This window comes from Zootoca vivipara, chromosome 7 (genome assembly GCF_963506605.1).
Source record: "Zootoca vivipara chromosome 7, rZooViv1.1, whole genome shotgun sequence".
Taxonomy (NCBI): Eukaryota; Metazoa; Chordata; class Lepidosauria; order Squamata; family Lacertidae; genus Zootoca; species Zootoca vivipara.
Window position 1 is genome coordinate 2,628,977 of NC_083282.1, and position 15,574 is coordinate 2,644,550.

Genomic DNA, 15,574 nt, shown 5'->3' on the forward strand with positions numbered 1-15,574 from the left:
AACACACCTGAATAGGTAGGACCATAGACAACCTCACTAACTAATGAAAACTGGAGCATGCTGTGGGCCTACATTGGGGTTATCCATTAAACGTAGAGAGGAGCTGCCTGGTGTCTTCTTCTGGTTGTACCCAGGGGAGACTTAGATATGAAGAATTTGAGATGTGCCTCAATCACAGCCTCTGATCCAGATCCAATCCCCATTCTCCTTACCTGTAAGACAGGGCTGTTGTCAAAGTTGTAAGCGCTGGGCCTGCCCTCGAGTGTTGAAAAGGCTACGTTGCCTCCTGTGAGTGGAGAGATGTCACTGAATTCGTCCGTGCAAACGGCCTGCTGTTCATCCTCCCCGGTCCTGATGAAGGCACGACTGGATTTGCGGTAGGTGTTCTCGCATGAGCCACTGTAGTACTGGTAAGGCACCCAAGGACCATCTTCCCGAGTGCGTTTGTAGATGGCAAAGCTCTCCGGCCGGCTGGTGTGAAATTTCAGGCGTACGTATGTAATATCAAAGGCCTTTCCTGTGAAAGAAGAAAAAGTGTTGAGAGTTTGAGACTAAAATGCAAGAGCAGGAAGACAGAGAAATGTCTCTTTGTTCTTTTCAAAGTCTGTAGGGTCGACTTGCTATAAATGTTTGTGTGAAAAATCAGAATGAGAAGCTATGTTTATAATATCAAAACAAAATGAAAAGATTATGTTTGTCATACTGCAAACTTGTAAATGGTCGCTCTCCTGGTTACCTGTGGCAAGTTAAGAAAAGACATTAGGCAATAGGTTAGAGGGGTTTTTAGCACACTGGATGAGAATGGACACTTCTTCGCAGCTGAAAATGCGCCACAAATGTTTTAAGAGTGGTGTGCAGAATATGCAGCTTTGTCATTTTACCTGCAAGGAGTACAACTGGTATTTATTTTAATTTTTTCATAACAGCACAATTGCCCACTCTGTCATTTTACTAAAGAAACAATTAATCAATTTGTTTGGACAGTGTTCTCGAAGCTATGAACATGAGTTTGACCAAACTGCGGGAGGCAGTGCAAGACAGGAGTGCCTGGCGTGCTCTGGTCCATGGGGTCACGAAGAGTCGGACACGACTAAACGACTAAACAACAACAACAACAACATCCAGCCCATCCTCCACATGAGCTCAGTGCAGAATGCATGGAACTCTTATCCTTTATTTGCCAAAGCAAGGCAGGCAAGTGATATATTGACCTGTCCAAGGTCCCCAATGAATGTCATGGCGTAGACAGAGATTTCAACTCAGGTCTACTGTGCCCAAGTACCATACTCTACCCGTGTCAACTCAGGGGATGCAACTGTGGTGGTCCTTTCCAAGGACACAAAAAGTAATGCGCAAATTCACTATTTGGTCTCTGACATGCAACAAAACAATTGTGTGTATCTTTTCCCCCTATGCCGACAATGCCCAAGCAACTTTGGCTGAGGAGGATGAAAGAAGCATACAGTACTCCAAAAGTTAGCGTCGAAGACAGGAGTCCTTGCTCCAACCTAGGTCTCACTACCTCATGCGCCTATGAAATGTGCAGCCAGTCTGCATGCAAGTCAATGAAACATGAGGCTTCTCCATGCAGTTAATGCTTGATTTGGCCTGAAAGGAAATCTGAGGGTGCAATGTTAGTACAGTAGTTATTCCAGGCACGTCCAGCAGGTAGATCGTGGTCTCCCGGTAGATCACTGGACGCCTGTGGTAGATCACTGGCTCCCCCCAAAGAAGCCTAACAACTTTGGCTCCCTTTAAAAAAGCTCGACATTTTAGCCCTTCGCCCCCCCCCCAAATGGTGCTCTCCTCCTCCCTAAAAAAGCTCAACAACTTTGACCTGAACCCCAAAAAAGGGGGTAGATCACTGCCAGTTTTTAACTGTGAGTAGATCACAGCCTCTTGCGAGTTGGCCACCCTTGGAATACACTGTAGGCTTGCACACTACTCACCCAGCACAAACAGAGATAAAAGGAACAGGCAACACACCACCGTCCTAGGCTAAAGTCCCATCTTCTCCAGCACCCCGTTCTCACAGTGTCCAACCAGATGCCTATGGGAAGTCTGCAAGCAGAACCCAGTGCAACAGCACTCTCTGCATCCGATTCCCAGAAACTGGTAGTCTCCAACATATGCCCATTGTTGCTAGTATCTCCCCTGATAACCATAATTGCCATGCATCTGTCTAAACTCTTTCAAAGCCACCCATGCTGGTGGCCATCACTACATATTATGGGGACAAAGTCCATGCAGTAGTTTAATTTTGTGCTGTGTGAAGAGGTTCACTGGATGACCCTGAGCATCTACATTTTCCACATTATGCACAATTTTGTACATGTTCCCCCTCTTACTCGCCCTTTTTTCCTAAAGTAAAAAGTCCCAAACATCACAACTTTTCTCATAGAACAACTGTGCCCTATAACCTCAGGGTTACTGGAAGCTTCTCTCTCAGTTTCAGACCAAACCCCAACCTGCTATAAGGGGCTGATACATCTGGACAACACAGCACGGTTGTTGTGCAAACCACTTAGAAGTTGAACTACACTGCAGGGTTGTCACTCTCTGGAGAGCCCTTGCCAGACAATGCAGCGCTAGAAGGACCATAAGGCAGCTTCCTAAGCAAAATATCTTGAAGAAGAAGAAGAGTTTGGATTTGATATCCCGCTTTATCACTACCCGAAGGAGTCTCAAAGCAGCTAACATTTTCCTTTCCCTTCCTCTCCCACAACAAAAACTCTGCATGTGGAGGAGCGGAGACTGCTCTTAACCACTACACCACACTTGAAAGTCTGTATAAACCCTAAATAAATGCTAAAAATATCCCATTGCTTTGTTTTAAAAGGTACTCGCATAATCTTGAGCCTCACATAATCTTAAAAACTCCAAGACAGCAGACATGTTTCTGTGTATGACACTGAATGAAACCAGAGCAACTGGTTCAGAAGTGGTGCCTCGACTTATGAATTTAATCTGTTCCGAAGGCACCTTCGTAAGTCGAAAAATTCGTAAGTCGAAAAACGCCATTGGAAATGTGATTTCCCATAGGAATGCATTGGAAACGAAAAAATTCATAAGTCGAAGCCACCCTATCTAAAAATTCGTAAGTCGAAAAATCCCTATCTAAAACCGCTGCAGTTTTTTCCAGATGTCGAGACATTCGTAAGCGTGCGGCCATTACCCCCATTCGTAAGTCGAAAAATTCGGTTGTCGGGTTGTTCGTAAGTCGAGGTACCACTGTACGTTTCCCACCAAGGTGATGGGCTCATACTTTCACTTTCCCTATAGTTGACTCAGCAAAGAGGAAATGCTGGAGCCAAGCCAGAGAACTGGGATAGTCGGGCCTCTTGTTGTGACAATCAGAGCCTTTGTTAGCTCCTCATTTCGTGTAATTATGGTTAGGATCAAGGAACTGTTTTTGACTCAATTTAACCATCCCAGGAAGGAAAAAAAGGGGAATCCCCCTTTGATACTATTTCTTTGTAGACAATCAAATGAAGAATAGCTTCAGGATTTATCAACTTTAGCAAAAAGCAAACAAAAAACCCCACTCTCTTCCTACATACATTTCCCACCCAGTTTGTGAAAAGAGGCCTCTCCATTGTAGATTCATTCCAGTTGCTGGCATATACCCAAACAGGCTCAATAAACGTCAAATAAACCAGCCATGATCATCTTTGCATCCTAGGAATGTGCGCCACTTCAGCATTTCACTCCTTTTAGCTCAGCGGTTTTACAAAGTAAAACCTACAGGGAACTCTTTCCTCATCACTTTATCTGAAAAGGAACCCCAGCCCACAGCAAGGTGGTTTTGGGGGACATTGGGGGGGGCAGCCTTGCAAATACAGGTGCAAATGCTGCTACCCCCAGAAACTTTTACCATTTATACATTGATGGTCTGGAAACAGAACAGACGTTGGGGCACAGCCCAGGGAAAGTGAAGCACTGTTTTCAATGGGAAAATCCATTGGCAAGTAAGCTTGAACTTTGCCTCAATTTGTCACCTCTCTTCTAGTCACGAAAGCTTCCCTGTCTGGTCAACTGGATGCAAGTCATAGCTTGCCACAGCCAGCCAAATGAACAGCTCTTTTCAATGGCTGGAACGCATGTCATTCACATGGTGGTTGGTGATGGGGCTCCCTATCACCAAGGCCAGGGAGAGGAACCTTTGGATCGCCAGATGTTGCTGAACTGCAACTCCCATCAGCCCCAGAAAGCATGGCTAGTAGCTAGAGGTTGCAATTCAGCAACATCTGGAGGGCCACAGGTTTCCCAAGTGAGCCGCAAATGTACTCTGGAGCACACTCTGTACACTCACACGGTTGTGCATTGCAGGGCCAGTGATTAAGGGTGGAGGGCGAGATGTCTTCAGCATTATTGGTGTTTATTCCTCAGCAAGACCATCAGTAGTAGAGGACAGTTTGAAAGGCACTGATCTATTGCAGCACTGTATCAGTATTATAATAGCCTAACTGTTAGTTGGGGGATTTGTGGCCCAGTGGCAAACATGCTGCTCTTTCATGGGAACCTCAGCATCCTCTGGCTCTCTGGAAGCTGCATGCCTACAGTCCTTCCTAGAAATCACTTCTGCTTCATATTTGTGCTTATGTGCATAGAAATGCATGGGGTGTTAGAGGAGGGGTAGTGCCTCTGGTGGGGGACATGCTCCTTCTGGGTAGTCCATCCACCACTGGTCCCCACTCTGCACTCAGCTCTCAACTGTGACTCGTAGAAACTGCCAGCATGCAATAGCAGCCACACGCCAGGCTAACCAGGTGAGGGTAGCAAATGAGTTTCAAATCCTTGGTGATTTAGGGACTGCATGCGAAGATAAGACTCCAGCCAACTGAGTGGACGAGATCAGTAGTGGGTGTAATGGTCAAGAAGGCGGTTTCTGCACATGCTGTAGAGGGACATGAGGGGCATGTGGGGCCCATCAACCTAGGAAGGGAGCCCATCTGGGAGAAGGAAAACACTGATCCTAAACCTCTGCTGCCTTGCAGGTATAATCATTCATGAGAAAGGCTTTGGGAGTAAACCCTGAGGAACAGAATAAGAATAAGAGCCAACTCCAAGGAGCCATGGGGACTTTGCCCCCCCCCCCAAATAAAATATCTGAGAGCCCTTCAAAGGTGATGGGCATTGCCATTCAAATGGTGTGCAATGCATGCACCACATCATGTGATTTATTATGGGGGGGCAGAGCTTACCTTCTTCAAGTTGGCACCCCTGCAAATTGGTGCCAAACATCTTGCTCTGCTTTCCTCACAGCTGTGAGGCTGAGAGGCGGTCTCATCATCCAGGCAGCCCAGGACCTCCAAATATTCTGCCCAGGCTTGACCCCTGGGGGGGGGGGAGTTCACTTTGGTGCTGCTAATACAGCATGAATGTGATAAAGAAAGAAATAGGGGAAACACAAATGTAATCCTGCAACAATACACTCTCTACCCACACTGGCTGCAGCCTCCCCTCCCAAACATTTCCTTTGGGGCAAAGTTCCTTAAGTGGGGAAAAGGTTCTTCCCAGCTTAAGCAAAATACTTAAAATTATGAGGCATGTTCTCTACCGTATCAGCTGGCCAGTGCGGATAGCAGATTTTTGAAGGGGTGGTAATGAGAAAGTGACAGAAGGAAAGCAGCTTTCATTTATGCATTTATAATGGACATGGAGAAACCATTATAAGAGCTTCAAGAGTTACATGTGGGGGTGTAAAAAAAAACCCTCCTTTTTGAATTGGGAATGAAATGAGCATTCTTAAGCTTCACTGTTCAAGAACACTGGCACTTCAACAATATTTTTTTAAAGCAAGAATTGCTAGACAGCCTTCCACCACAGTTGTAGCAACAGGGGATGGTGCTTATTGCTTTCAGATTTTACAGTGGAGCACACTGGCTGCCATTCCTCAGTCTGGGTGCATAACTAGGAATTGTTTTTATTTTTTGTCAATGGCCTCCTGAAAAGCTCAAGACAAGTGACTCCTGTGCTACTTACTCACAGTCCACTAGGCAGTCAAATGCACTGTGGGCTCCCCTTGTGGTCATGTCCTGGTGACATCAGAAAGAATAAACCTGCGGAAGAAGAATTAGAGAGCTGCCCCTGGGGTGCCTGAAACAGTTAACAAGAGTTACAACTGTGGGAAGAGCCAGTAAATAAATAAATAAATAAATAAATCTCCCATCCCACCCCCACCTTCTTCTCAAGGCTTCTTGGCTGTGAGAAAAGTTCCCAGAGTGAGGTGTACAGCTGCACACCAGCTGTTATTGTTTCACCTCAGTGGGCAGGATTGTACGCACACCCAATCTCACCATAATAAATGCATTCTGCAACCAAGCAACAAAAGCAGATACAACAGAATGCCCTTTGCCCAACACTGCAGCAACAGAGATGAGGGTAGTTTGTGACTGCATTTGTGTAAGAGTGTGTGTGTGTGTGTGTGTGTGTGTGTGTGTGTGTACACACACACAAGCATGCACTACTCAAGCACAAAAGAGGTAGCCGTGTTGGTCTGACGCAGTAGAAATATATAAAAATAAATAAAAAATTCCTTCCAGTAGCACCTTAGAGACCAACTAAGTTTGTCATTGGTATGAGCTTTCGTGTGCATGCACACTTCTTCAGATACACTGAAACAGAAGTCACCAGATATAGTGAGAGGGTGGAGAGGGGTATTACTCAGAAGGGGGGTAGGAATGGGTGATTGACTGATAGGTGTGGAAAGCCCGTAGACAACTGTTAACGACTGTTAACCACTGCAATTGGTCTTGCAGGAAAAAGCAAGGGGTGAGATGGCTAAAGAAAGCTTTATCATGTATAATGAGATAAGAATCCGATGTGTTTATTCAGACCAGGTCTCTCCATGGTTTTAAGCTTGGTAATGAGTTGCAATTCAGTAACTTCTCTTTCCAGTCTGTTTCTGAAATTCTTTTGTAATAAGACAGCTACTTTGAGATCTTGTATAGAATGTCCTGAGAGATTGAAGTGTCTCCTACTGGTTTCTCTGCCTTGTGATTCCTGATGTTAGATTTATGTCCATTTATCCTTTGGCGTAGGGTTTGGCCTGTCTGTCCAATATAGACAGCTGAAGGGCACTGTTGGCATTTTTAAAATATATTTTGGCCTCCAGGGGTGAAGTCAAATTGCTGTGTTAGCAGCACTGAAGTGATCTCCCCAGGGTGAAGCCTGGGCAGTGTGTATGGAGGTCCTGGGCTGCCCAGACGACAAGAACTCTCTCTCGGTCTTGCTAATGTGGTCCAAAGGAAAGCAGAGCAATATATGTTGCTGCAGGCATTCCCAGGAGGAGGTGTTTTTCCTCTCCTATATGCACCACAGGACATGGGAGGGGGGGGGGAGGAGAAGCATAAGAAATTAAAGTTGCTAGAATGCTTTGTGGTTTGCTGTTCAGCAATTACTGGAAATAATAAATAAGCAAGCTTTTTTCTCCCAAAAATCTGGCTCGGAGGAAAGGCCACAAAATTGGGAATGTTTGCCTGGTTTAGAAATAACTATTTTTGAGACGGAAAGGTTTACAACACAGATTACCACTGAACTTTCTGGTGTTGAGGGATTTATTTATTTATTTATCACTTGCTTTTATTTTAGAAGTTATTTCTAAACCATTTTTTTGGGAAGACAGATGGAAAAACTAAAGACTGATAAGATAAGCATGCTTTTATTTTTAATAACAAAAAAACCCAACCCTCACTACAATGATTTGGGCTACAAGCCATTCACACATTACACACATACCTTTTTCAAATGAACATTTGGAAAAGGCAAAAGTTCTGAAGACCTAACAACAGGTTCCATGCAAATGTATGTCACCATATCACCAACATATTCCTACAATTTAGGAATAGGGACGCGGGTGGCGCTGTGGTCTAAACCACTGAGCCTCTTAAGGGGCTTGCAGATTGGCAGTTCGAATCCACACAACGGGGTGAGCTCCCATTGCCCTGTCCCAGCATCTGCCAACCTAGCAGTTAGAAAGCCGACCAGTGCAAGTAGATAAATAGGTACCGTTGCAGTGGAAAGGTAAACAGAGTTTCCATGCACTCTGGCACTCATCATGGTGTTCCGTTGTCAGTTTAGTCCTACTGGCCACATGACTAGGAAAGCTGTCTGTGGACAAAAACTGGCTCCCTCCATCTGAAGAGAGATGAGTCCTGCACCCCATAGTCACCTTTGACTGGACTTAACAGTCCAGGTCATTTACCTAATTACCACTAGCTGGCTCTGCCACGTGTTGCTGTGGGTTATTTGTGTGATTTCCCCTACCCTGTGCTGATCCATGACGTATCCCTGTGATTCCCCCACTCCTCCCCTCACCCCCCCCAGCTTATCCCTGTGATCCGTTCATTTTGCACACAATCATTCCCCCAATGCGCATGTTCTGTAAAATTTTGCCCTGTCCCAACCCTGACTCCCCTCCCCATGTGTGTTATGTGAAATAACATATATTCTACCCAAAGGCATGGCCCTGTTGATTCTATTCAGTATTCAATATTCAATATTGATTCAATACCGTGTTTCTCATATTATAAGACATGTCTTATATTTATTTTTTCCTCAAAAAAACATACTATGGCTTATTTTCAAGGGATGTCTTATTTTTTTCCTCCTCCTCCTGCCGCAGCCGGCATTGCTGCTGTGCCTATCACTATGTCTTATTTTCGGGGTATGGCTTATATTCCTTGAATGCTTAAAAATCCTGCTATGGCTTATTTTATGGGTATGTCTTAAAATATGAGAAACAGGGTATTATTCATTCAATATTCAGTTGATTCATGCTGCGGACTATTTGCCCCCCCCCATCCCCACCCAGGCAGGCCCCTAAATCCACTCAGCCTAGTCTGCAAAGCCGAGGCGAAATACTGTAGAGAGGGCAGGTTTCATCCCTGTGTCTCCCCCCCCCACCCTGTTCTGACCCATTACCTATCCCTGCCCCCTATTCGGCCCCCCACCCCAGGCAGGCCCCTACCTCCACTTGGCAATGTTGGGCCTTGTTGCTGCAAAAGGCCTGTTTTCAGTTGCTTGCTGTGGAATTTTGTGATGTCAGCTGGTGGTGCAGCTTTGGAGGCAGCAGTGGGCGATCTGCCTTTCTATTGGATGCTGCTGGAGTCTTCAGAGTCCCTGCTGGTGACGTCTAATTTGGGTGCCACTTTTTGTGTTTAATCATTATTTTAGGTATGAAAGGTTTGCTTTTGGGGGGGGGGAATTATGCCAGATCCCTCACTGATGGGCATGGAACGTTGTGGCCAAATTTGTTACATTACAGTTCAGCGATTACGGAGATAGGTTGTGACCTCTGCGCACGCAAACAAGTGTCTATTGGTGCACAGGCTTAACTCTTCTGACACTATTTTTCTTAGCAGCCAGGCTTCTAGTTGATGCCCAGAACCAAAGCAGCATAGTTTAAATAGAAAAACAAAAACAAAACCCAAGTGCAGTCATTTCAGCATGCCAGTGTCAGAAAGCCTTTAAAGAAATGGTTTATTTATTCCAAAGAAGAGCAGAAGGTCAATACCTTTTGCCTTTCTTCAGATGCCAAAAATCTGTAGGATGGGCTTCATGCTACAAAACTAGTTTCATTATTTTTGCTTTATACTAACAAAAGGGATGGGCTTTGTGCTACAAAAGTGGGTTTTAAATTTTACATTAGCCTTGTGCTGAGTTACTCTGCACAAAAGGTACATGCAGGTCTAAACAGAATGGATAGAAAATGCATTTAAAATGTTTTATTCAGATAGGAAGTGTGTTAGAAAGTACAGCATCAATATATTTTCCTCTTGCAGAAAGGAGAGAGCAACTTCAATAATCTTGATGAAGAAAGATAACCCTTTCGGAAAGCTTCTATGCCTGTTCCAGCTACATTCCTTGCCAGGCCACTGACTCTATACTGAACTGTCCACACATCATTAGTTGTTCTATTATGCTTCTCCAGTATTATCACATGTTTGTTGTCTGGAGGAGCACTCTTGCACTATACTGCAACAAAAGCAGGACAAAAACCCAGAACATCTGAGTCAGGAAAAGTTATAGGATTTAGCAGGAAACCACAGGGCATACACCTACTGCAAATGAAAAAGAATGATTTCCCGTAAACCTACTGGATGTACAATGCCATTGAAAGTGTACTGTACAGAACTACTGTATATTACTACCCTGATAACCACCACCATCATCATAAATAATTTTTTAATTATACCCCGCCCTCCCCAGCCAAGGCCGGGCTCAGAGTGGCTTACACCAAATATAAAACAACTAGTTAAAATACAACTCAACAACAAGACTAAATACATTAAAATTAAAAATGCAGCCTCATACAAAAGGGAAAAAGAAAGGGAAAATGGGGGAGGGGATCAGGTTGGCTCCAGGCCAAATGCCAGGTGGAACAACTCTGTCTTACAGGCCCTGCGGAAAGAAATCAGGTCCCTCAGGGCCCTGGTCTCAGGAGACAGAGCATTCCACCAGGTCGGGGCCAGTGTTGAGCACAAATAATAAGGAATGCTCAATTAAAAGGGTGCCTGGGAGAGTGAGGGGAGATGTGCAAGTTGCTCATGCTCTTACCTTCCAAGTTCCGGACTGCAGAATCCGGGACCGGCAGCCATTTTACACCAGAAGTTGCGTCGATGTAACTTCCGGTGTTGCTTTGCCCTTCTATGGGCACCCAAAATGGCCACCGCCGGCTTCAAAAGTCGCTTGTACGCATGTCAGGAAGTGTGCCGACGCAACTTCCGGTGTTGCTTCGCCCATCTATGGGCACCAAAATGGCCACCGCCAACACCGGAAGTCACGTCTATGCACTTCCGGACATGCGTAAATGCGACTTTTGAAGCTGGCGGCGGCCATTTTTTGTGCCCATAGAAGGGCAAATCGGAAAGAAAAAAATGGCCGCCGGCAGGAGAAAATAATGGAGAAAAACGGGAGACAAAGTGATACGGGGGACCACCGGGAAAAGGTAAGTAAAAAGGGGGTTTTCCCGGGGAAAACGGGAGACTTGGCAGCTATGCTCATGCTTCACCTTTCACCTGAAGTGCTCCCAAGGTTGCAAGCATCCCTAGTGCCACAGAGCGTTCACATGAGCTTCTAGCCCTGCCATTTTAGAAGAAAGACCTTAAGTACCAAGGATGCTAAAGTCACAGCCCAAGAGCAAGAGACGAATGTATACTGGGCTAGATTAATGATTGTTCTAGCACAGTTCAAGCCATATTACCTGTACACCAGTATAAGCAAAGTTGTGCGCGGGGGCACTCCCCTCCCCTCCCCTCCCCATTCACCCCAGCTTCAAGGTCATTGATAAATGGAAGATAATGGATAAAAGGCCGTCCACTAAGGAGAGGAACCAGGCCATCAAATCTCAAACTAGGATACCAAGGAAGGTGCTGTGGCTATAATCATTTTGACTTGGGGCCAGGGTGTTTGGGGCCTATGGCATCTTTCCCCCCAAAAGCCTTCCTCTAGTTACCGTAAACTACTGGTAGTTGTTGGCTGAGGCAATAAATGTTCTGCTGTCACACTGCAGCAAAGGAGTAAGACACAAAAATAGGGCAAAAGCGGCAAACCAGCACTACCTCATGACTCTATCCTGAAGATTTCACCTGCTTTGCTGAGAAGTGGTTTTTTAAAAGTTCCTGTCATCAGCAGCAAAGGAAGCTGTACTGAAATGACTTTGGGGGGCAGGAGGAGGTTCTCGCCTCCTTGATCTCTTTGCATGAATACCGACAATGCTGAGGAAGTGCGACAGCCTTGAATCTATAAATAGAGAGAGAAGGAAAACCATGGCAATGATCATAAAGGCCCCTCTCTTATCCTCAGAGCACAAAAGCCCCATTGTCTTTGTGCTCTTCAGAACGGATGGATAATTTATATCATAAAATATCCCTGCCAGCTGACACTCCTCATAAAAGTGCCAGATTGTGAGAAGATTGCCTTCATGCGATAAGCAAGGGCTGAAATCCTCCCACTCTTGATCCCTGCTCTGGAGCTCAGCCTTTTGAGTACATTTAACTTAATAAAACAGGCAATTCTTTTGGAGTAAACAATGTTCATCCAGGGACATACGGGCAAAGGTGGCAGTGGAGACAGAGAATGCTACCTGATCAACTCAATAGCCACACGGAAACTTCCTATTTTCTCGCAGGAATGTGTTCGCTGCAACCGGATGCAAGGCAAGAGTCTCCAGCAAAGGCAAGAAGCTTCTCTCCCTTCCACCACAAAGACTGCTATACAGGTTCCACTATGTGCACAATTCCTGCAGTCACTTCCTTCAGGCACAGTATTAATGGGGGAATGCGGCAAACCAGGCATCCCCAAACTGCGGCCCTCCAGATGTTTCGGCCTACAACTCCCATGATCCCTAGCTAACAGGACCAGTGGTCAGGGAAGATGGGAATTGTAGTCCAAAGCATCTGGAGGGCCAACGTTTGGGGTGCCTGCTGCAAACACATCTGACTCCTAGAACATGCAGAGTCTCCCTGAGACACAAAAATTAATGCCTCAAAGTAAACACCCTCTGTTAAGTCTAAGACATAAACAGCAAGGAAAATATTCCTTCAAGGGAGTTTCCCCTCACACACCCTCCATGGATATGCACTTTTAACATTTACAGAACACTCTCCCATGCAGTGTACAGAAAACGCACCCTAAAAGGAACAGAAATCAAAAGGTAGAAATTTACAGTAAAACAGTCAGAGAATTGCAAAAAAAATAAATAGATGCTAAATCCCCATGGCCAGGTGAAATGAAAATGCCCCAAGGCCCCCAGCAAGCCACCTAAGAACTCGTTTGCCTTAAATAGTTACCAGCACGTCAAAGTTAGAAGTTGAGTCACAAAGCAGCTGTATTTGAACGTACATGGGGCTCTCTTTTTTCCATTCAGGACTCAAGAGGTCCAGATTACCCATGATGACAGAAGTTTTAATTTTTAAAAAAAGAAAGGTAGTTTACTGGTGCAAACTTCTACTTGCTTGCTATCACATTTATGCTGGGATCCTGGTACCTACTAGTGATAGATAGATAGATAGATAGATAGATAGATACTTTATTGTCATTGTACATACCGTAGTACAATGAAATTGAATGCCATCCCATGAAAACAAAAACAAAAACACAATTACAGCCACACATACACACACATCGCAACTCCCCAAGATCTTCTTATTTAGTTACAGCCCTAAGGTCAGCACATCTGAGATCAGTATGCTGTGCTGACATGTTAAAGTTGAATGCACAGGTGCTACCAATCCAATTAAAACATGAGTTAAGCAAGTTTTTGTATTTTTTCTACACATTTTGTTATTGTTAAAACTAGGCCCCAGGCTAAAGGTAAAAGGTCCAAGTAGATGGGCTGGTAACACAACATCTCTTGTGTTAAAATGCTGGCCATGCCAATTAATCAGAGGAGTCTTAAAGCAGAGAAGCAACAGAGAAGCATCCATTATTCCTCCTCTCTGCCCTCACTTCTTGGTGCAGAACCTGGCTAAGAAATAAATGGGAGGGAAGGCAGTTTTGGGACAAGCGTAGTCAGGAGAAAGGTTCAAGCATCTAAGAACATAAGAAAAGACCTGCAATAGGTATGCAGAGGCATCTTGCCCTCGACAGTGGAGAAGGAGCCCCCTCACACATGAAACTATCCTCCTACTCTGCCCACCAGCACTCTCTCTCTCTCTCTCTCTCTCTATCTTACTGCAATGTTCTAGGCACAGGTCTCTGCTATGGTGTCATGTCTACTTACTTGGACCCAAAGTCCCACCTGGTCACTATGCATCATGGAGGTTCTTCCCTTGTCAGCCTCCAAGCTATCAGATTGATGCTCAATCTCTATTTGTGGTAGAAAGAAGGCAAAAAGAATAGCTGAGGTGAGCAGAGAACCTTCCTGAAGAGTTTTGCAACACTGCCATAATGTTTAGATAAGACACTGATAAGACACAAGACCATCTTCCAACTGTGAATTCACTGACTCAGTGAAGAAGTTTCTCTCTTTAATAAGTCATGCCACATCATTTCAATTCAGGGGGGGGGCAATAAATCCATCAATTCCTAGTGAACATTTAATGGATGCCCATATCAACACACTTTACCTTTCTATCAGTATTTGGGGGGGGGGAGGTTGGAAGAGCAGCCAAAGTATTTCACCTCCTTCCTTTTCATCTGCTGCCAATGATCTAAAACTCTTGCAGGAATCCCCCTGGGAACCGGATCCATTTGGGAAACAAAGGATGACATGGGAGTTCAAACAGGGTTCAAATGGTAGCTAGTACAGTGGTACCTCGGTTTACGAACTTAATCCGTTCCGGAAGTCCGTTCTTAAACCAAAACCGTTCTTAAACTGAGGCGCGCTTTCCCTAATGAGGCCCCCTATTGCCGGTGCCCTTCCACCGTTTGGATTCCGTTCTTAGACTGAGATAAAGTTCACAAACCGGGACACTACTTCTGGTTTTGCAGAGTTCATATACCGACATATACCGAATAGTTCGTAAACAGGGCTGTTCTTAAACTGAGGTACCACGGTACCGGAGTCTAACTCATTCAGCCCCAACGACCAATATTTAAATTGAACAGCACTGCTGGAAAATGTCAACGCTCTCCAACGTCACAGTTATGATCAGGCTGATAATATCTAATTCGGTTGCAGAAATGTATCTTCAGGTGTCAGAGAAAGAAGCCGTAAATACATTTTTTATCACAGGTAGAACTTAGTACCGTAGCATTGAGCTCTGTAACAGGGTAGTGGACCTGTAGCCCTTCAGATGTTGTTGAACGCCAAGTCCCATCAGCCCTGCCAGCACAGCCAATGCTAAGGGATGATGGGAGTGGTAATCAATGAATATCCAGACATCCACTGCTTCCCCACCCCTGGCGCTGTGGTCTAAACCACTGAGCCTCTTGGGTTTGCTGATCAGAAGGTCAGTGGTTTGAATCCCCGCCACGGGGTGAACTCCTGTTGCTCTGTCCCAGCTCCTGCCCACCCAGCAGTTCGAAAGCATGTCAAACTGCAAGTAGATAAATAGGTACTGCTGTGGTGAGAAGGCAAATGGCATTTCTGTGCGCTCTGGTTTTCATCACGGTGTCCTGTTGCATCAGAAGCGGTTTAGTCATGCTGGCCACATGACCCGGACAAACGCTGGCTCCCTTGGCCTGAAAGCGAGATGAGCACTGCAACCCCATAGTCACCTTTGACTGGACTTAATAATCCAGGGGTCCTTTTCCTTTACCTTTTACATGCATTGAAAGGTTGAGTAGCTGGTTCCAGCCCTCCCTCTGGTTTTAGGCATGCTATTAGGCTCAGCCCAACTAAAAATGTGCAGGGGTATTGCAGTGATTATTGAAAATGTTATGTCTTGTTGTTCATATCACTTAATGTATTAATGCCTTCTCTCATTGATGCTGACCACGACCACTCTTTGCTACGAGGTCCTGCCCATTTCTTATCTCAAGCCCCTTTCACCTGCGCCACTAATGGCACTTCTCTAGCACATCCCTTTGGGTCATCTTGATCTATGGCACTCCTCACACTAGGCCTGGGCAATATATCAATATATCGCCCAGGACCAGTATGAGGAGCAGACCTGATGTCGGCTTC

At 45.2% G+C, this 15,574-nt stretch overlaps 1 protein-coding gene across 1 annotated transcript in view; it reads right to left on the bottom strand.

The window, feature by feature from the left end:
* The window catches only part of LAMC1 (laminin subunit gamma 1), a 122,502-nt gene that overhangs the window by 53,085 nt on the left and 53,843 nt on the right, over positions 1 to 15,574 (bottom strand). The window contains exon 2 of the mRNA XM_035123885.2: positions 213 to 517. Within this exon, the coding sequence (XP_034979776.1) occupies positions 213 to 517 (305 nt within the window). The remainder of the gene's footprint in view (positions 1 to 212; positions 518 to 15,574) is intronic.